Source organism: Bubalus bubalis, chromosome 5 (genome assembly GCF_019923935.1).
Source record: "Bubalus bubalis isolate 160015118507 breed Murrah chromosome 5, NDDB_SH_1, whole genome shotgun sequence".
In the NCBI taxonomy this organism is placed as follows: domain Eukaryota; kingdom Metazoa; phylum Chordata; class Mammalia; order Artiodactyla; family Bovidae; genus Bubalus; species Bubalus bubalis.
This window is the reverse complement of record NC_059161.1, coordinates 50,919,013-50,942,800: the sequence shown is the minus strand read 5'-3', so window position 1 is coordinate 50,942,800 and position 23,788 is coordinate 50,919,013. Positions and strand designations below refer to the sequence as shown.

The window sequence follows — 23,788 nt, the reverse complement described above, 5'->3', positions numbered from 1 at the left end:
TGCCTGCAATACAGAGGAACTGGGTTCAATTCCTGGGTTGGAAAGATCCCCTGGAGAAGGAAATAGTAACCCACTCCAGTATTGTTGCCTGGAGAATTCCATGGACAAAGGAGCCTGATGACTTACAGTCCATGGGGTCGCAAAGAGTTGGACACAACCGAGCAACTTTCACTTTTACTTTATTTCCCCTGAATATAGACATGGAAACAGTTAAGAAAATATCAAGGAACTGAATAAATCAATTATCTCAAAAGGACAGTAGTGAAAGTGAAAGTCACTCAGTCGTGTCCGACTCTCTGTGACCCCATGGACTATACAGTCCATGGAATTCTCCAGGCCAGAATACTGGAGTGGGTAACTGTTTCCTTCTCCAGGGGATCTTCCCAACCCGGAGATCGAACCCAGGTCTCCCATGTTGCAGGCGGATTCTTTACTAGCTGAGGCACAGGGAAGCCACAAAGGACAGTAAGTCATGAGCAAATGGAGCTTATCCTAGGAAGTAATTTAATATTTGAAAATCAATCTACATAACATCAAAGGCATAATTCATGAAAGAAATAATTGAAAAGCTGGGCTTCATTTAAAAACTTCTGCTCTGTGAAGGACACTGTCAAAAGCATAAGAAACAAGCCTTGCGAAAAAAATATTTGCAAAAGATATCTGATGAAGGATTATTATCTAAAATGTAGCATAAAAAAATCTCTTAAAGTTCCACAATAAGAAAACAAACCATCCTGTTAAAAGATTAAAGATCTTAATATATGCTTTACCAAAGAAGATATACAGATGATAAATAAGCACATGAAAAGATGCTCAACATCCTCTGCTGCTGCTGCTGCTGCTAAGTCGCTTCAGTCGTGTCCGACTCTGTGCAACCCCATAGACGGCAGCCCACCAGGCTTCCCCGTCCCTGGGATTCTCCAGGCAAGAACACTGGAGTGGGATGCCAAACATCCTCTAGGGAACTACAAATTAAAACAATAAGATGCCACTACACACCCATTAGAATGACGAAAATTCAAAATACTGACAACTGCTAAATGATGGTGAGCATGTGGAGCAACAGGAACTCTCATTCACTGCTGGTGGGAATGCAAAATGGTACAGCCACTTTGGTTGACTGGTGCTTTCTTACAAAACTTAAATAATGCTCTTAAACATATGATTCAGCAATTCTGTTTCTTGGTATTTAGGCAAACGAATTGAAAGTTGATGTCCACACAACAACGTGCACATGACTGTTTATAGCAGCTTTGTTCATAATTTCCAAAACTTGGTAAAAAACAAAGATGTCCTTCAGTAGGTGAAAGGATAAATAAGCAGTGGTACATTCAAACAATGAAATATTCCCTGGTGCTACAAAGAAAGGCGTCATCGAGCAATATATAGACACAAAGGAAACTTAAAATGACTATTATTACATGCAAGAAGCCAATCTGAAAAAGCTATATACTGTATAATTTCAGGTTTATGACATTTGGGAAAAGGCAAAACTATGAAGGCAGGAAACAGATCAGTGGTCATCAGAGGTTAGGAGCTGGAAGAGATGGATAGGCAGAGCACAGAGGATTTTTAAGGCAGTGAAAAACTATTATGTATTATACTAAAATGTTGGATAAATGTAACTATACATTTTTCTAATGTATAACACCAAAAGTGAAGTCTAATGTAAACTATAGACTATACCTTATGATATGTCCATGCAGAGTCAACAGTTATAATAAATGTATCATTCTTGTGTGGTAGGCTGATAATGAGAGAGGCTGCACATGTGCAAGGGAAAGGGGTATACAAAGATTTTTTGTACTTTGTGCTCAGTCTTGCCATGGACCTAAAACGACTCTAAAAAAACAAAGCCTATTTTAAAAATCCATCAAATTAATCCACCAAATTAACAGAATAAAAGAGTAAATCCGCATGACTACTAAATCCTCAGCAAACTAATAATAGAAGTTAATTTCTTTAATCAGATAAAGGGTACCTTCAAAAACACACATAATTAACATCATACTTACTAGTCAAACACTAAATCCTATCTCCTTAAATTCAGAAATAAGTAAGACCATGTACCCTCAAGATACCCATTCAACATTATATTAGAGGTCCGAATTAGTATAATAAGTCAAAATAGAGAAATAGAACACAAACTCTAGAAAGTGAAAAGGATACTATTCTTATTCTCAGATAATATGGCTGTTTGCAGGGAACAACTAAGAAAGTAGCAACCAAAAAAACCAAAAAACTATTTAAAAAATAATAAATGAATTTAGAAAATAAAGTCAGATACAAAAATGAGTGGTATATCTACACACTAAGAGCATACTATGTGAAATATAAATGTTTAAATATCATTTACATTAGCATCAAAAAACAAAAATTTTAGCAATAAATTTAACAAATTATAAACAAGATCTATACACAAAAATTACAAAATACTCTTTAAAAAAGTTAAAAGACAAAGAAAACTGCCATGATCATGGACTAACTAGTAGACTCCAGATTAAGATGTCAGTCCTCTCAATATTAATCTACAAATTGAATGTAAACTCAATTTCAATACCAGTAAGTTTTTATGGAAACTGACACACTGATTTCTAACATTTATATAATAATGGAAAAGTCCTCAGTTAAAACAAACACTCAACTCTACAGTATAAACCTACAAATCAAGATTGTGTGGTACTGACATAAGGATAGAAAAAGATATTGATGAAGTAGAATAGAAAGAGGAAAATCAGATCAACATTCGTATGGTCAACTGACATTTTTGACAAAGGAACTGAAGTAATTCAATAGAGGAGAAACAGCCTTTTCAACAAATGGTGCTGAAACAACTGCCATGTGCCATGTGGATAGGCACGTGGAAAAAAATTAACCTCGATCCTTATCTCATATCAGACCTGAATTAATCTGAAATGAATCACCAATCTAAACATAAGAGCCAAAACTACAACGGTTTTAGGGAAAGACATACGTAAATATCTCTGTGACCTGGATATAAATAAGGATTTATTACAAAGAACACAGGAAAAAAATAACCATAAAGGAAAAAAATTGATAAAATTAAACCTAACTTCTGCTCATCAAAAGACATTTTTAAGAAAATTAACCGGAAATTTATGCAGCCTTTGAGAAAATACTGACAAAATATTTATCTGACAAAAGACATTTATAAATATAAAATGTAAAGAATTCTTACAACTTAATGATGACACGAATACCTCATTTTTTTCACTGAACAAAATATCTGAACATATACTTCACAAAGGAAGATATAACACAAAAATTCATCATTCTGTTCTTATATAACACAAATCCACATAACAATGCAATTTACCCATAAGACACTATTACACATCCATTAGAATGACTAAAATTAAAAAGACTAACGACAACAACAAAAAATACTGGTGAGAACACAGAACTGATATGAATATAAAATGGTACAACCCTATTAGAAAAAAAATGTGGTAGTTTCTTTTCAATTTAAATATGCATCTACTACTTAACACAGCAGTTCCAATCCATTATTTATCCAAGAAAAATGAATACACAGTTCCGTAAAACTTGTACACGAATATTCACTTCAGTTTTAATCCTAACAACCAAAAATGAGAAATTATGTAATTGTTTATCAACAGAAGAATAAACTATGGTATACTAAAAGAGCAGTGCACTAATCAGCAGTAAAAAGTATTACTACATTTGATCACAAGAATGAATCTCACAGACATGATTCTGAGCAAAGAAAGCCAGACACAAAAGATTATATATGGTATGATTTTCATTTACATGAAATTTTCAAATGGTCAACACTAATGCATGGTTACAATTTAGAATAGTGGTTGCCACTTGACAGAAGTTATGGGAAACTAACAGGAAATGGAACTTCTTAGAGTGACAGAAACATTCTGTATCTTGAGAAAGGGGAATCCATTTGTCAAAACTCATAGAATTGTACATAATACAACTAGTGTATTTCAACACATATAAAATTTACCTCCAAAGATATAAACAAACAACCAAAAGAAACTGCACTCCTAGTCTAGATGGCTTCACTAGAGAATACTTTCAAACATATAAAGAGCAATAATCTTAAACAAACTCAAAAAATTGATAATATGTGAATAACTCCCAAATTGTCTTAAGAGATAAGCATAACATTTTTAAAATATAAGGAAATTAAAAGATAGATAAATTAAAGGCCAATCTTTTTCATGCACATAACAAAAAATGGAAAACAAAATATTAGCAAATCAAAACCAACAATATACTAAAAGAATACATCAGGAACAACCAGATTTATATAGCAATCCACTATTGGTATATTTAAAATTTAATCAGTATTACTTCCACATTAACCAAATATAGAAGTTAAATCATGTAATCAAAACAGATATAGAAAACCTTTTGACAAAAGTTAACTCTAATGCATGGTAAAAGCTCTCAACAGACTAGGACTGCAAGGAAAACTTCCTTCACCTAAAAAAGAGTACATCCTTAACCTAAAAAGAGTAACAATTAAAAAAAAAAAAAGCTACAGCAAACTTCATACTTACCCTGAATTACAAACCACACAAAACTTTATTTTCAACTGAATTCAATGTTTTAAGCAAAAATATATTCTCTATTGCAATAATATGTAAAAAGAAATAAAAGGAAAAATGAAAGAAATAAAAAAGCTGTCGTTATTTGGAAATGGTATGACTATGCACATGAAACTTTTTTTTTAATTATAAATACACTAGGCTTAGTTAATACATCAAGATATTTAAATACAAGATCAATACACAAAAATTAATTGTAGTTCTAGTCTAGCAGCAGTTATAGGTTCATCAATAAACATCAAAGACCCAAAAATAAATTTAATGACACACGAACAAAAATTCTACATTAAAAACTATTAAAAATTAATAAAAGTAGTACACATAACACCTCGCCAACAGAAGTTCCTTTGCAATCAAATGTAGAAAAGTAGTCTTTAAATAAATGATGCCGTGAAATCCACAAAGAATAAAATGAACCTTGACTATACCTCACAAGACACAAAATAATGCCAGATGGATCACAGACCTAAATGAAAAAGATTTTTTATAGATTATATAACAGGAAACATCTTCATGACTTTCAGGGTAGAAAAAATTTAACAAATACAAAAAAACACTAATCATAAAGAAAAGCTTAATTAAATGCATTTCACCAAAATTAAAATCTTCTCTTCAATAAAAGCATCTATACAGAGAAAAGTCAAGCCACAGACAGGAAGAGATTTTGTTTAATACATGAGCATGCGTGCGCACACGTGCACACACACACACACACCCCTCTAACAAAGAACTTGTATCCAGAATATACCAATAAGTCACCTGTTCCCACTCCCCCAGGCCGTAAATGTGCACTTTATGAAAAAGGATGTCCAAGTTACATGAAGTGATATGAAAATAGGCTCAACTTTATTTATTTTTTTTTGGGGGGGGGCTGTAATTCACTCTTTTTATTTTATTTTTTTATTTTTAAATTTTACATAATTGAATTAATTTTGCCAAATATCAAAATGAATCCGCCACAGGTATACATGTGTTCCCCATCCTGAACCCTCCTCCCTCCTCCCTCCCCATACCATCCCTCTGGGTCGTCCCAGTGCACCAGCCCCAAGCATCCAGTATCGTGCATCGAACCTGGACTGGCAACTCGTTTCATACATGATATTTTACATGTTTCAATACCATTCTCCCAAATCTTCCCACCCTCTCCCTCTCCCACAGAGTCCATAAGACAACTTTAAATGTTATCAGGAAATATAAAATGAAATCACAATCAATACCACTACTCATCCACCAAAACAATGTCTAAAGTCTAAAAATTGACCCAACTGCTGGTGAGGTTGTGAAGCAACTGGGACCTTCACACATTGTTGGCGGGAGTATAATCTGACCTAACCAACTGGGATATTATTTGGCACTACCAACTAAATCTAAATATGCCTACCATGTGACCCAAATTCTACTAGGGTTATAGCAAACAGAGATGAATGCTTCTGTCTCCCAAAAGACATGTATATGAACATCCATAACAACATTATTAACAATGGTCAAAAATAAATTTGAGTACTTGTAGTATATTCATTGGAGAAGGCAATGGCACCCCACTCCAGTTCTCTTGCCTGGAAAATCCCGTGGACGGAGGAGCCTGGTAGGCTGAAGTCCATGGGGTCGCTAAGAGTCGGACACGACTGAGCGACTTCACTTTGACGCATTGGAGGAGGCAATGGCAACCTACTCCATTGTTCTTGCCTGGAGAATCCCATGGACAGAGGAGCCTGGTGGGTTGCAGTCCATGGGGTCGCACAGAGTCAGACACGACTGAAACGACTTAGCAGCAGCAGCAGCAGTATATTCATACAGAGGAATATTGTGGATCAATAAAAAACAAAAGTGAATTATATAAGCATAATACTGAGCAAAAGAAGCCAGAAACAAAAGAAATATATATATACATTATATAATTCCACTAGTATAGCATTCAAAAACAGGCAAAATAAATCTATAATTATAGAAGTCAGAATAGATGGTTACTGAGAAGGTGGTTATTCACAGAGATGCGGGAATAGAAGCCTATTTTGATCAACATAAAGGTTACAGAAGTTCATGTAAATGTACAAATTCACTGAGCTAAGTATGTGTATAACACAATTTTGTTAATACCTCAAAATAAATGTATTTTCAGAAAAAAAATGGCAGATAATTTATCTCAGCAGACCTGGCAAAATATTACTAAAGGACTTTTTTAAGTCAAAAGGAAATGCCAATCAAAAAGAAATATATAAATATAAATAAATATGTGAATGCGAAGAGTAAAAAACTGTAAATACATGGGTAAATCTAAAATGAAGAGGGACAGTATAATCACATTTTTTGGGGTTTCAAATACATGTAGAGCTAAAAGACAATAATGACAAAAAATAAAAAATGGGAAATGGCAAAATATTGGATTGGCCAAAAGTTCATTCAGGTTTTTTTGTGAGATGTTCTAGAAAAACCCAAACAAACTTTTGGCCACTCAATACAAATTTACTAAGAACAGAAGAAGCAATCTCAGGAAACCAATAAAATAAGGTGCAGCTAAGAAATTAATAGAAGGGGGAAAGAATAATTTAAAATACTCAGTTAACCCAAGAATTGAAAGATAATACTAAATGTGCAAGACAAATAGAAAACAAATAAGAATAATGTAATTATATTTAAATGCCAACTGACTATACTCCAATTAAAGATAAGAAATTTATCAGACCGAATTAAAAACCAAAAACTATATTCTATTAAATGGTAAACATGCAAGGTTATAGAAAACTAAAACTAAAAAGGTGGAATAAGATATTTAATGTAGAAGACTAATAAAAAGAGCTGGAATCATTCAACTAATATCAGATGAAGTAAAGTTTAACTTTATTACTTAGAGATAACAGGTATCATTATATCCTGATAAAAGAGTTAATAACTAGGAAGATATAATAATGTTATATCAGCTATTGGTAAAAACTGAAAGAAATAAAATAAAAAAGAAATAAGCAAATCCTCTCTCAGGAAATGAAGCAACAAGCAGGAAAAACACTAAGGATATGGAAGATTTAAACAAGATTAATATCTTTCACCTAACTGATATTTATAGAACACCGGACAGCAAATTTCAAAGATGTGAAGATACACAGTGCATACTCCCTGACTGCTCTAGAATTAAATTATCACTCAGAAGCAGAAATATAACTAAAATGCACCAAGTAGAGACTGAGAAATAAACTTCTAAAATCAAAGATTAAAAAAAAAAAATCCACTAGAGAAATCTGTAATCACATTGGAAATTACACTGTATTTTAAGGAAAATTATAATGAAAATATGACACATCAAAACTTGGCTATAGCTAAAGTTGCTTAGAGGAAAAAGTATAGAAAAGAGCTAGAAATTAATGTTCTATCTCCACAAGTTAGAAAAAGAACAGCAAGTTAAAACCAAAGACAGAGAATATTTTAAGAGCAAAAACTAATGAAACAGAAAACAAATCTAGTATAGGAAAATTCAAAGGGCAAAAGTTAATTCACTGAAAAAAATAACAGAACTGATAAACCTCAAAGCATAACAAATGAAAAAAATGAGAAGTGCTAATGACCAATACAGTAATAAATTTGAAAAATTAGGTGACATGGATGAACCTAGCAAAACTGACACACCTATGCAGAAAATCCACATAGTCCAATTTCCAATTTTTTAAAATGAATATATAATTTGAAACTCTCTCTACAGGAACCTCCAGGCTCAAATGGCTTCACCAATGAAATCTTCTAAGCATTTAAGGAAGAAATAATATTCTTCTCAAACTCTTCTACAGAACAATAAAAGTGGAAACACCTCCTTCTTTTTATGAGGCCAGTATAACCAAGATACCAAAATCTGATCAGGATGTGGTAAGCAGGAAAATGTCAGGCCAATTCCTGTTAAGGATCCAAAACACACATACTAATAGTAAACTAAGTCCAACAGTAAATTAAAAGGATAATATATCCCAACAAAGCTGGCTTATTTTAGAAATGCAAAGTTAGTTTCACATTTGAAAATACATCAATGTAACTCAACTAATTAAGGAGAAAAGCCATGTCTCAAAAGATGCTGATAAAGCATTGATTAAAATCCAACACAATTCATGATTTTAAAAGTACAATTAGCTAGGTTGCTGAGTATGAAGTCAATAAACAAGATTCAATCGTAGTTCTAACTACTAGTAAAAACAATTAGAAAATAAAACTTAACAAACAATCTAATTAAAACAGCATGAAGAATATAACATACCTAGGACTAAATCTGCTGAAAAATGCATAAATTATCTCTACTGAATGAAAACTACAAATAATTCATGGGTTAAATTTATAAAGCCCTAAATAAATGAAGGAACATACTATGTTCATGGATTGGTTGACTCAATATTATTAAGATGTAAATTAACTTCAAAGTAATCTCTAGTTAAGTGCAATCCTCATCAAAATTCCAGATATGTGAGTGCTGAGTGTAGATGTGGATTTTCAAGAGTAAGTACAAACTGAAACATTTATTCCAAATTATATGAAAATATAAAGGGTTAACAAGAGAGGCAAAGAGAGAAGTTACAGTAAATATACTACCAGATATTAAGACTTCTCAAACTGAAGTTAATTTAAGGCGGTGTACTATTGACACGGGAGAGACAAATAGACAAACAGAAGAGTCCACATACTCAAACTTCAATAACATATAAAAATAGAAGTATACTGGGAAAAAATCCATGTAGAAAGATTTCATTCAAAATTCAATGATTTCTGATCAATAGTATCAATTACAAAAGCAAGTAAATAATATTTCATTAAATTCTTTCAAAGACTGTATAAAATAGCTTGCAAAACAAACATCAGATCTCTATAAAATCTTTATCTCTTACCTCTCCAAAAGCCCCTCGACCAATCACCTTTAATATTTCAAAGTCTTCTCTATGTAATCGCATCTGTTTCACTTTAGAAGTAAATGGTTTAGCTGAAACAAAAACGTAATATCAATTATTGAAATGTGATACAAATTAGATGTAAACAGAATTTCTTAAACATTATGATTAAGGATTAAGCTGACGTATTTAATAGTCCCATGAAACTATACTGAGAAGAAATAGTTTTAATTTCCATGTTTCATTTATTTCTTACATATGAATTATATTTTTGGTGGAAAACATATTTTTAAAAGCCAAATAACATATGAAATAATACAAAGTAGCAATGACATACTAATGAGATCAATATATTCTTATGTTAAACATCCCATGTATTCTAACTCAATGCTAGATATATATTTTAACACAAAGATTCAAGGAGTAAAAGGAAATATGTTGGCACCAGAGAGATTCAGCAGTTCCCACACAGTAAATCAAAATTTCTGCCACGTTCATTCATTTCTTCTTTTAACATTCCTTTAGCAAGAGCTGATATTATACAAAGCATGGTGACAATTACTGGAGTTTTAAACAAATATAATTACAATATGGTACCTTCATTCAAGAACTTCACAGTCTTTCTGAAAGACTGTTTACACAGTATGTAAACACATAACATAATAATGTGATCAAAGTTTCTAACAGAGACAGACACAAAGCCTTCAGGGTCAGTGAGAATGGAACCCTAATCCTCTTACGTGAACACTAATGAGGGAGTAAGTTTGGACCTGGGCCTTGAGGACTAAGTAAACTTCACTACTTCACCTGTTTGCACTGTAGATATTCCCAGCAAAGTGAAAGTGAAGTCGCTCAGTCTTGTCCAACCCTTTGAGACCGCGTGGACTGTAGCCTGCCAGGCTTCTCCGTCCATGGGATTCTCCAGGCAAGAATACTGGAGTGGGTTGCCATTTCCTTCTCCAGGGGATCTTCCCAACCCAGGAATTGAACCCGGGTATCCCACATTGCAGGCAGATGCTTTACCCTCTGAGCCACCAGGGAAGCCCCATTCCCAGCAAAGGGAGAGATATTTGCAAATTAAGGGAAGCAAGAAAGTGAACTTTGGGTGATAACAGTAAATAAATAATTGCTGTAATAGAATTGTAACAATAAAAAAGAAATCAGGGCTAGAAAATGGAAAATGGAAATGGCCTTGGATGCCATGCAAGAAACTTAAACATTATTAATTATAGGGAATATACTGAAATTTTAAAAAAATTATAAAGTAAATTATATGTTCTGCTGTCTCTGATAGAAATTTAGACCTATCACCTCTCCTCCCCTGATGTCCCTCCTTATTCTCACACAAAAAGGAGTTAATATGATTAAAAGGTCTTTATATATGGATATAGCTCTCTTCTCCTTCCTACCATAGACCAGAATGTAGAAGATTAAGGATATGTATTTAAGCACTAGAAGAGAGAAAGAAACACAGAATGCCTTACCACTTGTTTTGGTCTAAGATATTTAGCCCTAACTAGTTCAGAGAAGGCAATGGCACCCCACTCCAGTACTCTTGCCTGGAAAATCCCATGGATGGAGGAGCCTGGTGGGCTGCAGTCCATGGGGTCACTAGGAGTCTGCCACAACTGAGCAACTTCACTTTCACTTTTTACTTTCATGCACTGGAGAAGGAAATGGCAACCCACTCCAGTATTCTTGTCTGGAGAATCCCAAGGACGGGGGTGCCTAATGGGCTGCCGTCTATGGGGTTACAGAGTCGGACACGACTGAAGCAACTCAGCAGCAGCAGCAGCAGCAGCAGCAGTTTAGAAAAGAGGGGTATTCCACATTGCAGAAAACAGTCTATGAGAGATTTCTGCATTGGTATAGAAGTTTCTGCAGTGGTTTAGATTTCTGCTGTAGATTGTCAGGAAAGGAAATACAGATTGAATCTCTATTTGGAATTCACACAACAGAAAAGATGAAGATCAAATAAACAGATCAAATCTGAATGAAGGTATAAAGGATCTCATACTGTGAGAGAGAGATGTAAAGCCAGGGAGTTAACATTTCAATAAAATAACCAAGACATCTTAGTTTTGAACAAACTGGACTGGACAAATGGTGAGACTGTGAAATCACTGAGGGTCCTAATACAAATAAATTATTCCAATCCGAGGATAGTTTATTTACAAGTAGATTATTTACAAAGGTGTCAGTCAGTTCAGTTCAGTCGCTCAGTCATGTCCGACTCTTTGTGACCCCATGAATTACAACACGCCAGGCCTCCCTGTCCATCACCAACTCCCGGAGTTCACCCAGACTCACGTCCATCGAGTCAGTGATGCCATCCAGCCATCTCATCCTCTGTCGTCCCCTTCTCCTCCTTGCCCCCAATCCCTCCCAGCATCAGAGTCGTTTCCAATGAGTCAACTCTTTGCATGAAGTGGCCAAAGTACTGGAGTTTCAGCTTTAGCATCATTGCTTCCAAAGAAATCCCAGGGCTGATCTCCTTCAGAATGGACTGGTTGGATCTCCTTGCAGTCCAAGGGACTCTCAAGAGTCTTCTCCAACACCACAGTTCAAAAGCATCAATTCTTCGGCGCTCAGCTTTCTTCACAGTCCAACTCTCACATCCATACATGACTACTGGAAAATCCATAGCTTGGACTAGATGGACCTTTGTCACCAAAGTAATGTCTCTGCTTTTTAATATGCTGTCCAGGTTGGTCATAACTTTTCTTCCAAGGAGCAAGCATCTTTTAATTTCACGGCTGCAGTCACCATCTGCAGTGATTTTGGAGCCCAAGAAAATAAAGTCTCTCACTGTTTCCATTGTTTCCCCATCTATTTGCCATGACGTGATAAAACCAGATGCCATGATCTTCGTTTTTTGAATGTAGAGTTTTAAGTCAGCTTTTTCACTCTCTTCTTTCATCAAGAGTCTCTTTAGTTCTTCTTTGCTTTCTGCCATAACAGTGGTGTCATCTGCACATTTGAGGTTACTGATATTTCTCCCGGCAATCTTCATTCAGGTTGTGCTTTGTCCAGCCCAGCATTTCGCATGTAGTACTCTGCATATAAGTTAAATAAGCAAGGTGACAATATACAGAGTTGACGTACTCCTTACTCAGTTTGGAACCAGTGTGATGTTCCATGTCCAGTTCTAACTGTTGCTTCTTAATCTGCATACAGGTTTCTCAAGAGGCAGGTCAGGTCATCTGGTATTCCTATCTCTTTCAGAATTGTCCACAGTTGTTGTGATTCACACAGTCAAAGGCTTTGGGGTAGTCAATAAAGCAGAAATAGATGTTTCTCTGGAACTCTCTTGCTTTTTCAATGAGCCATCGGATGTTGGCAATTTGATCTCTGGTTCCTCTGCCTTTTCTAAATCCAGCTTGAACATCAGGAAGTTCACGGTTCAGGTACTGTTGAAGCCTGGCTTGGAGAATTTTGAGCATTACTTTACATAGATCCCACAAAAAAATCAGTATGAGTCATTATTATTAATGACTGAGTCAAATAAGATGCTGGACAGAAACAATATTCACAAGTCAACTTCACTCCTATACATCAAAAAAAGCTTCTGAAAAATAATCTAGAAAGATATCTGAAATAGCACTTTATTTATTTACAATATTATAGTAATTTCAGGTATAGAGCATAGTGATTCATTTTTTTATAGGCTTTACTCCATTAAAAGTTATTACAAGATAATGCCTGCAATTAACTGTGCTATACAATACACAGTTTATTTTATCTGTTTATCTACTTTATACACAGCAGTTTCTTTTAATCCCATAACCTTAATCTACTCCTCCTTTCTTCCCTCTCTCCATTTGGTAACCAATAGCTTGTTTTCTCGGAGACGGCAACGGCACCCCACTCCAGTGCTCTTGCCTGGAGAATCCCAGGGATGGGGTAGCCTGGTGGGCTGCCATCTATGGGGCTGCACAGAGTTGGACACAACTGAAGTGATTTAGCAGCAGCAGCAGCAGCTTGTTTTCTACAGCTGTGTTTCTATTTTGCACATAACATTTGTTTGCATTACTTTTTAGGTTCCACATATGAATACCATACAGTATGTTTTTATTCTGATATTTCACTAAGTATAATATTCTCTAGGTCCATTCACATTACTACAAATGGCAGAGTTTCATTCATTTTTATGTTTGACAACACCTGACCTGCCTCTTGAGAAACCTATATGCAGGTCAGGAAGCAACAGATAGAACTCGACATGGAACAACAGACTGGTTCCAAATAGGAAAAGGAGTACATCAAGGCTTTATATTGTCACCCTGCTTATTTAACTTCTATGCAGAGTACATCATGAGAAACACTGGGCTGGAAGAAGCACAAGCTGGAATCAAGATTGCCGGGAGAAATATCAATAACCTCAGATACGCAGATGACACCACCCTTATGGCAGAAAGTGAAGAGGAACTAAAGAACCTCCTGATGAAGGTGAAAGAGGAGAGTGAAAAAGTTGGCTTAAATCTCAGCATTCAGAAAACGAAAATCATGGCATCTGGTCCCATCACTTCATGGGAAATAGACGGGGAAAGAGCGGAAACAGTGTCAGACTTTATTTTTGGGGGCTCCAAAATCATGGCAGATGGTGACTGCAGCCATGAAATTAAAAGACGCTTACTCCTTGGAAGGAAAGTTATGACCAACCTAGATAGCATATTCAAAAGCAGAGACATTACTTTGCCAACAAAGGTTCGTCTAGTCAAGGCTATGGTTTTTCCAGTAGTTAGGTATGGATGTGAAAGTTGGACTGTGAAGAAAGCTGAGTCCCAAAGAATTTATGCTTTTGCACTGTGGCGTTGGAGAAGACTCTTGAGAGTCCCTTGGACTGCAAGGAGATCCAACCAGTCCATTCTAAAGGAGATCAGTCCTGGGTGTTCTTTGGAAGGAATGATGCTAAAGCTGAAACTCCAGTACTTTGGCCACCTCATGCGAAGAGTTGACTCATTGGAAAAGACTCTGATGCTGGGAAGGATTGGGGGCAGGAGGAGAAGGGGACGACAGAGGATGAGATGGCTGGATGGCATCACCAACTTGATGACCGTGAGTCTGAGTGAACTCCAGGAATTGGTGATGGACAGGGAGGCCTGGCATGCTGCAATTCATGGGGTCGCAAAGAGATGGACACGACTGAGCGACTGAACTGAACTGAATACTCCATTGTGGGCTTCTCTGGCAACTCAGTGGTAAAAAATCTGCCTGCCAAAGCAGGAGACTCGGGTTCAATCCCTGGGTTGGGAAGCCCCCCAGGAGAAGGAAATGGCACCCCTCTCCAGTATTCTTGCCTAGGAAATCCCAGGAAAGAGGAGCCTGGTGAGTTACAGTCTCTGCAGTCGTAAAAGAGTCAGAAACAACTCCACAACTAAACAACAACAAGAGTACTCCATTGTACTACATCTTGTTAATCCAATCCAAGATACATTAAGTGAAGAAACAAGTTCAGTTCAGTTCAGTTGCTCAGTCGTGTCTGACTCTTTGCGATCCCATGGACTGCAGCACGCCAGGCTTCCCTGTCCATCACCAACTCCCAGAGCTTGCTCAAACTCATGTCCATCGAGTTTGTGATGCCATTAAACCATCTTATCCCCCGTTGTTCCCTTCTCCTCCTGCCTTCAATCTTTCCCAGCATCAGGATCTTTTCCAGTGAGTCAGTTCATTGCATCAGGTGGCCAAAGTATTGGATCCTTATGAAGTCTGCTACTATATTTTTAAAATGTCCTTACTTCTTCAAGGAGAAATTAAAAAGTTAAAAGCGATTGCCTACAAAGTGTGAGTAGGAGTGAGGTGGAAGTGACAGGGTGGTAACAGGTGACAGTGACACTTATCTGAGTATTCTGTTCTGTGTGTAATTTTAGCCTTCAAACAAATAACATAACCACAAGGGAATTATTTAAAAAAACTTATCCAAGTAACTTTACAACAAAGTATTTTAAATATTTGTCTTCAGTCGAGTGGGAAAAAAAAGGAATACAAACAACTTGAACTCCACTTAGATTGGTTCTTTGAATCAGTAGGTACCAATTATGAAACTATTTTACATGTAGTGTAGTTAATCAAACAAATCAATAATGTTTAACTGTTGCTGGAAGCCTTGGTTCCCAATGTGAGGAAATACAAACATGGAAATAAGGGGTACCAAGAAAGAAATCTTTCGTGTTAAGTTAGAATACAAAGAACCAGGACTTCCCTGGTGGTCCAGTGGTTAAGACTCCATCCTTCCACTGCGGGGGGCAGGAGTTTCTTCCCTGATCAGGGAGCCAAATCCCACATGCCAAGCAGTAAAAAAAATAAATACAAAATTAAAATGTTTAAAAAAGAATAATACACAGTATAAATATAAACTAATAGACACACACACAGCATAACATACTGAAGACACTGAAGCATGACATACAACTATCTCAGCAGCAATGAGCATACATAACATCCAGACATTGATTTCTATTTACCAGCGCTCACCAAAAGCAGTCTAGGTTACTGGGATGAACGTCTAATGTGTTCAACACAACATCATGACAATGGACAAAAGACATTATGTGCCTTCTGGTATGATGTATGAACAGAATATCACTTATTACCACACACCTGCCAAAGACAGGTAAGGTGAAGGTGAAAGTTGCTTAGCCGTGTCTGACTCTTTGCGACCCCAAGGACTACACAGTCCGTGGAATTTCTCCAGGCCAGAATACTGGAGTGGGTAGCCTTTCTGTTCTCCAGGGGATCTTCCAAACCCAGGGCTCAAACCCAGGTCTCCTGCATTGCAGGCGGATTCTTTACTAGCTGAGCCACAGGGGAAGCCCAAGAATACTGGAGTAGGAAGCTTATCCCTTCTCCAGTGGGTCTTCCCAACCCAGGAATCGAACCGGGGTCTCCTGCATTGCAGGCAGATTCTTTACCAACTGAGCTGTCAGGGGAGCCCCAGAGACAGATAACTCAACTCTAATCACATGGAAATAATCAGAAGAACTTAAATTGAGAAACCCTGTGGTATGACAAGTTTTAAGACACAACACGGACCCTAAAAGATAATATATATATATATATATATATATATATATATGAACTGCTCCAGATTAAAAGATTTTAAAGAGACATTAAAATGAAATGCAGAATTCCCTGATGATCCAGTGGTTAGTACTCCATGCTTTCACTACTAAGGGCTCAGGTTCGATCCCAGTCAGGGAACCAAGATCCTGTTAACTGCTCACTGTGGCCAAAAAATAAAATAAAATAAAAACTAAATGCAATGTGTAATAAAGGATTGGGACTCATAGCCAAGAATAAAAAATAAATACTGCTGTAAAGGAAATTATTAGGATAACTGGTGAAACTTCAATATTAAATATATATTATATAATACTGTATCAGAGTTACATTTGCTAAATTAATCATTGTATGGTAGAAAGATCTAAGAGAATGTTTTAATTTCTCAGAAAACAGACGTTGATGTAGGTATAGGTAAGGGGGCAAGACACCTACAATTTAGTCTCACTAATTCAGCAAAAGTAATAGGTATGCATGTGTGTACAGAGAAAGAACAGCACAAATGTGGCAAAACATCAAAGACAGAAAAATCTAGGCTACATGGGGGTTCATTAAACTATTCTTCAAACTTCTGTAGGGCATTATAATGTTCATAATAAAAAATTTAAAACGAGATTTCAACATTAAAATGTGAAGAAACAAAAATTTTCTCCACAGTCAATAAATTATTCAAAATGAAAAAAAAAAGTCAGAAATGAAAACATATTAGACTAATGATCAGATCAGATCAGTCGCTCAGTCATGTCCGACTCTTTGCAACCCCATGAATTGCAGCACGCCAGGCCTCCCTGTCCATCACCAACTCCCGGAGTTCACTCAGACTCACGTCCATCGAGTCAGTGATGCCATCCAGCCATCTCATCCTCTGTCGTCCCCTTCTCCTCCTGCCCCCAATCCCTCCCAGCATCAGAGTCTTTTCCAATGAGTCAACTCTTCGCATGAGGTGGCCAAAGTACTGGAGTTTCAGCTTTAGCATTATTCCTTCCAAAGAACACCCAGGGCTGATCTCCTTCAGTAATGGACTGGTTGGATCTCCTTGCAGTCCAAGGGACTCTCAAGAGTCTTCTCCAACACCACAGTTCAAAAGCATCAATTCTTCGGCACGCAGCCTTCTTCACAGTCCAACTCTCACATCCATACATGACCACAAGAAAAACCATAGCCTTGACTAGACAGACCTTTGTTGGCAAAGTAATGTCTCTGCCTTTCAATATGCTATCTAGGTTGGTCATAACTTTCCTTCCTAGGAGTAACCGTCTTCTAATTTCATGGCTGCAGTCACCATCTGCAGTGATTTTGGAGCCCAAAAAAATAAAGTCTGACACTGTTTCCACTCTTTCCCCATCTATTTCCCATGAAGTGATGGGACCGGATGCCATGATCTTCGTTTTCTGAATGTTGAGCTTTAAGCCAACTTTTTCACTCTCCACTTTCACTTTCATCAAGAGGCTTTTGAGTTCCTCTTCACTTTCTGCCATAAGGGTGGTGTCATCTGCATATCTGAGGTTATTGATATTTCTCCCGGCAATCTTGATTCCAGCTTGTGTTTCTTCCAGTCCAGCGTTTCTCATGATGTACTCTGCATATAAGTTAAATAAACAGGGTGACAATATACAGCCTTGACGTACTCCTTTTCCTATTTGGAACCAGTCTGTTGTTCCATGTCCAGTTCTAACTGTTGCTTAAGTTATTATTAGTCTAACTGTTGCTTGACTAAAGCAACAGTTAGACTAATAATACCTAAATTCAAACTCGCTGTTTAAAGTTGTTGTTCAGTCACTAAGCCATGTGCAACTCTTTGCAACCCCATGGACTGCAGCATGCCAGGCTTTCCTGTTCTTCACTATCTCCTGGAGTTTGCTCAAATTCACATTCATTGAATCAGTGATGCTATCTAACCATTCCATCCTCTGTCCCCCTCTTCTCTGCCTGCCTTCAATCTTTCCCAGCATCAGAGTTTTTTCTAAAGAGTCAGTTTTTTGCATGAGGTAGCCAAAGTATCAGAGAGAGCTTCAGCTTCAGCATCAGTCCTTCCAGTGAATATTCAGGACTGATTTCCTTTAGGACTGACTTGACTGGTTTGATCTCCTTGCTGTCCAAGAGACCCTCAAGAGTCTTCTCCAGCACCACAATCCAAAAGCATAAATTCTTCAATGCTCGGCCTTCTCTTTAGTCTAACTCTCACATCCATATATGACTATTGGAAAAACCATAGCTTTGACTATATAGACCTTTGTCAGCAAAGTGATGCCTCTGCTTTTTAATACACTCTAGATTTGTCAAGGTTTTCTTCCAAAGAGCAAGCATCTTTTAATTTCATGGCTGCAGTCACCGTCCGCACCGATTTTGGAGCCCAAGAAAATAAAATTTGTCACTCTTTCTGTTTTATTCCCACCTACTTGCCATGAAGTGATGGGAACAGATGCCATGATCTTAGTTTTTTAAATGTTGAATTTTTTAAGCCAGCCTTTTCACTCTCCTCTTTCACCCTCAAGAGGCTCTTTAGTTCCTCATCGCTTTCTGTCATTAGAGTGCTATCATCTGCATATCTGAAGTTGTTATTTCTCCTGGCAATCTTGATTTCAGCTTGTGAGTCATCCAGCCCGGCACTTCACATGATGTATTCTGTATAGAAGTTAAATAAGCAGGGTGACAATATACAGACTTGACCTACTCCTTAGCCAATTTAGAACCTGTCTGCTGTTTCATGCAAGGTTCTAAGAGTTGCTTCTTGACCTGCATACAGGTTTCTCAAGAGGCAGGTAAGGTGGTCTGCTAGTCCCATCAATTTAAGAATTTTCCACAGTTGGTTGTGGTCCACACATTCAAAGGCTTTAGCATAGCCAATGAAGCAGAACTAGATTATTTTTGGAATTCCTTTGCTTTCTCTATGATCCAACGGATGTTGGCAATTTGATTTCTGGTTCCTCTGCTTTTTTTTTTTTTTTTAATTTTATTTTATTTAACTTTACAATATTGTATTGGGTTTGCCATATATCAAAATGAATCTGCCACAGGTATACATGTGTTCCCCATCCTGAACCCTCCTCCCTCCTCCCTCCCCATACCATCCCTCTGGGTCTTCCCAGTGCACCAGCCCCAAGCATCCAGTATTGTGCATCGAACCTGGACTGGCAACTCGTTTCATATATGATATTATACATATTTCAAAGCCATTCTCCCAAATCATCCCACCCTCTCCCTCTCCCACAGAGTCCAAAAGACTGTTCTATACATCAGTGTCTCTTTTGCGGTCTCATTACAGGGTTATTGTTACCATCTTTCTAAATTCCATATATATGCGTTAGTATACTGTATTGGTGTTTTTCTTTCCGGCTTACTTCACTCTGTATAATAGGCTGCAGTCAGCTTGTACATTTGGAAGTTCTCAGTTCACGTACTGTTGAAGCACAGCCTGAAGGATTTGGAGCCAGCATGGGAACTAAGTGCAACTGTAAGGTAGTTTGAACATTCTTTGCTCTTGCCCTTCTTTGGTATTATAATGAAAACTGACCTTTTCCAGTCCTGTGGCCATTGCTGAATTTTTGTGATGCATTGAGTGAGCACTTTAACAGCACCATCTTTTAGCATTTGAAATAAATGCTAAATTCCATCACCTCCACTGGAATTCCATCACCTCCACTACCTTTGTTCATAGTAATGCTTTCTAAAGGCCCACTTAACTTCACACTCCAGGATGTCTGGCTCTAGGTGAGTGACCACATCGATTCTTTGCAACCCCATGGACTTGCAGCCAGCCAGGCTCCTCTGTCTAGAAGATTTCCCAGGCAAGAATACTGTAGTGGGCTGCCATTTCTTTTTCCAGAGGATCTTCCTGACCCAGGGATCGAACCTGCAGCTCCTGCCACATCTCCTGCATTACAGGCAGATTTTTTTTACCACTGAGCCACCAGGGAAGCCAAATAAGGCTATGAACTTCTCCCAAAGAAAAAGAAAGCACATATACCTCAAATTTTATATATGATATAAAAAAGATTATTAGATATTGCATAATCCTAGATTAAGAAATCATGTTCTAAAAGACATTAAGTATGTAGATATACCAAATTATATGTCATCAGAGAAAATACCACCTGGTTTTAAAATATTAGCCTTTTAAGCCACGGGATAGGCTGAGAATGTCATTTTCCACATTCCAAGCCTCAGTGAATTCCACTTCCTGTGACATACTTAGAAAGAACTAGGAACTAGTAACTTAGGATTGTGGTATTCAAATAACAGGGTAAACTTACTGCACAGATTTAAAAACATCTTTCTTTACAAAATCTTTCTTTCCTTACAAAATAGTCTTTAAAATAAAAACAGGTGGTGAGTTAGATTTGTCCAATGGTGTCATAGTTTCCTGAACCCCAGACCAACAAAACAATTAAACAGAAATAAGTTCAGTAAAATGTCCATGAATGTGTGAAAATTTAGTATAAAATCAAAGTGGCAATTCAAGTCAGTGGCAAAAAGATGGACTATTTGGGGGCAGGGGGCGGGGGATTAATCCAAACTCATCCAACTCCAATTAAAGAAATAAATGTTTGTAAAAACTACAGCACTACCAGAGGAAATAATGGAGCACATTCCTGTAATCTTGAAGTAGAGAAGACTTTCTTAGCAAAACATAGCCACATGGCCAGAAGCCATAAAAGAAAGAAGTGCTAGATTTAGCTACATAAAAATTTAAGTCTTCTACCTACATAAAAACTTAAATCTCTCTAAGTTTAAAGATAAGTTTTTTAAAACAATGGGAAAATTTACAGTATATGGGAAAATCTGTAATATATACTTAAAAGAATTAATATATAGAATAGTTTTTTTACACATCTATGAAAAAGACTAATACTAGAGAAATGGGCAGAGCATACAAAGGGGGTAATTTAAAATAAAAAAGATCATATTAAAAATATCAAAGATCTGGAAGCAAATCAGAATTTACATATTAAAGTCAAAATATCAATTATTGATCTTGGGATAGGAAGAAAAAATGATTCATAATATCCTGTTTCTGGGAAACAGGTACACTCATACACCATTACGGGGAGTTTAATAACCACTTTGGGAAAAGAAAACATTTCAGTAACTTTAAGTATTTTAAATGTGCATTGCATTTACCCCAAAATTTCACTTGTGAGTATCTAATCCTGAATAGTACACAGATATATGTACAAGCCCTGTAACACTCTATGTAGAACAAATATCTAGAAACTACCTAAGAAACAGGGAAATGGTATATCAATTATGGTATACCCATACCATGAAACACTATGCAGTCAATAAAAAGAATAAAGTAGACCTACATGAATAGGGAAACACCTCTTAGGTGTATTATCAAGAGAAAAAAGGCAGTGACAGAACAGTATGTACAAAATTATCATGTTTATTTTAAAAAAGGAAAAGTTGTACATATTTTTATATGTACACATATCCCACCTAAATGAATGCACAGAAAAAGACTCTAAAAGGATATAGGCCAAAGAATTAATAGAGATAATATCTGAAAGAGAATGGACATAGGGAGCAGAAAAGGAGGAACTTTCATTATTGAAAGCAGAGAACCATTTGGTTAAAAATATAAAAGCTGAAATTAGATCTGAGTTCAAGGCTAGGGTTTGTAGCCTATTAGCTATATGATCTCGTACTAGTTACTTATCTTTTCTGAACCTCACTGCAAAATGGAAATAATAGAACCTAAGTCAGTGGGTTGTTTGTTTTTTCACTTTTATTTTATGGTAAATATATATACTTAAAATATGCCATTTTAACCACTTTTGAGGGTACATACCAGCATTAATCACATTCACAATATTGTACAACCATCACTGATTTCTATTTTCAAAACATTTTCATCACCCCACACAGAAACTCTGCAACTATTAAGCAATAATTCCCCATTCCCCTTTGGCCCCAACTTCTGGTAAACTCTATAATCTACTTTATTTCTCTGTGAATGTCCCTTTTCTAGGTACCTCATAAGTGAACCATTCAATAAGTGGCTTATTTCTGGCTTATATCACTTAGCGTAACATTTTCAAGGCTCACCCAGGTTACAGCAGTATCAGAACATCATTCCTTTTTATGGTTGAATCATACTCCATCGTGCATGTGTGTATATCACATTCTTTTATGAACATTTGTATTATTATGACTATCTCTATGAACATTGGTGTATAGTACCTTTGTGATGGTGTTGTATTGTTTTATAATTAAATAATAAAATACTTAAAATGTATTTCACATATATAAAGGCTCAGTAACTGCCAATAGTTTAAATAAACTTGTGTTAATGTACAACATGTACATTTTTTAAAATGATTGCTACTAAGTCAGAGCAAGATCTGATGGTAAAATAATAATATAACTAAATTAGGAAAGAATGGAGGAAGATACTGATCAGGAGAGCATATCTGTAAGTGAAAAACCTAAGTAGTAGTCTTTCATGCACAGTAGACGGGGATGCTGACAAATGAACAAAATATTAATCCATTTGATATGTCATTCCTGTCATGGGCTATCAGAACTTAAACCCATTAGAGTAACTATCCTTATTCCAACACAGTTCTTCAGATAAACCTCTAATAAAATATTTTCTGCAAGAAAAAATAAGCACTCATAGGGCTGACACAACTGCCTCCAATCTTGAGACACATTCCTTACTATAAATCGCTAAACTAGCATTCTAAACTCACCTACTTGGCTTCCTACCAGTGAGATCAGTGAATATATGAGCATCCCAAACTTAATCAGTTCTATAAGGTTGAGTGTCATAAATTCTCCCAGAAGATGTCTTCATTAATCATTTAATTCTACGTTTAGTTCTTTATTGAGTTCCTGTTCAGTACCAGCCACTGTGCTAGAAAGGACCAGTTACTTAGTCTTCCCATAGTAACAATCTCATCACATACCTCTTTCATGTATCTTCAGTTATCACCACTACTAATAATGCATAAATAAACAACAGGTTCAAAGGCTATTTTATGTGAGAGTTTTATGGGAAGTAAATCTCAAAAAGACAAAATAAATATGCCACTATATAGTATTTCCACTCAGCTGGTCAGAATACTACAATCAAATGGTGGGGTTTTGTTTTTGTTTTTTTGGGCAGTGCCATGCAGCATGTGGGATTTTAGTTCCTTGATCAAGGACTGAACTCATTTCCCCTTGCGGTAGAAGTAGGGAGTCTTAACCACTGGACTCAAAATGATGTTTTAAAATTATTCCATATGTATAAAATATGACAAAAGTAAAAAAAAAAAAAAG

The 23,788-nt window shown here is 36.4% G+C and overlaps 1 protein-coding gene across 18 annotated transcripts in view; it reads right to left on the bottom strand.

Moving 5' to 3' along the window:
• CDC42BPA (CDC42 binding protein kinase alpha) overlaps nucleotides 1–23,788 on the bottom strand; it is a 297,113-nt gene that overhangs the window by 242,133 nt on the left and 31,192 nt on the right. For 16 of the 18 annotated variants that reach the window (XM_044943085.2, XM_006062426.4, XM_044943088.2 and 13 more), the window contains exon 2: nucleotides 9,464–9,555. The exons of 1 other annotated variant lie outside the window; for it this stretch is intronic. In XM_044943085.2, the coding sequence (XP_044799020.1) occupies nucleotides 9,464–9,555 (92 nt within the window). Of the gene's footprint in view, nucleotides 1–9,463; nucleotides 9,556–23,788 lie in introns of those variants that run through there. One more of the 18 variants, XM_044943089.2, reaches the window with a different exon arrangement.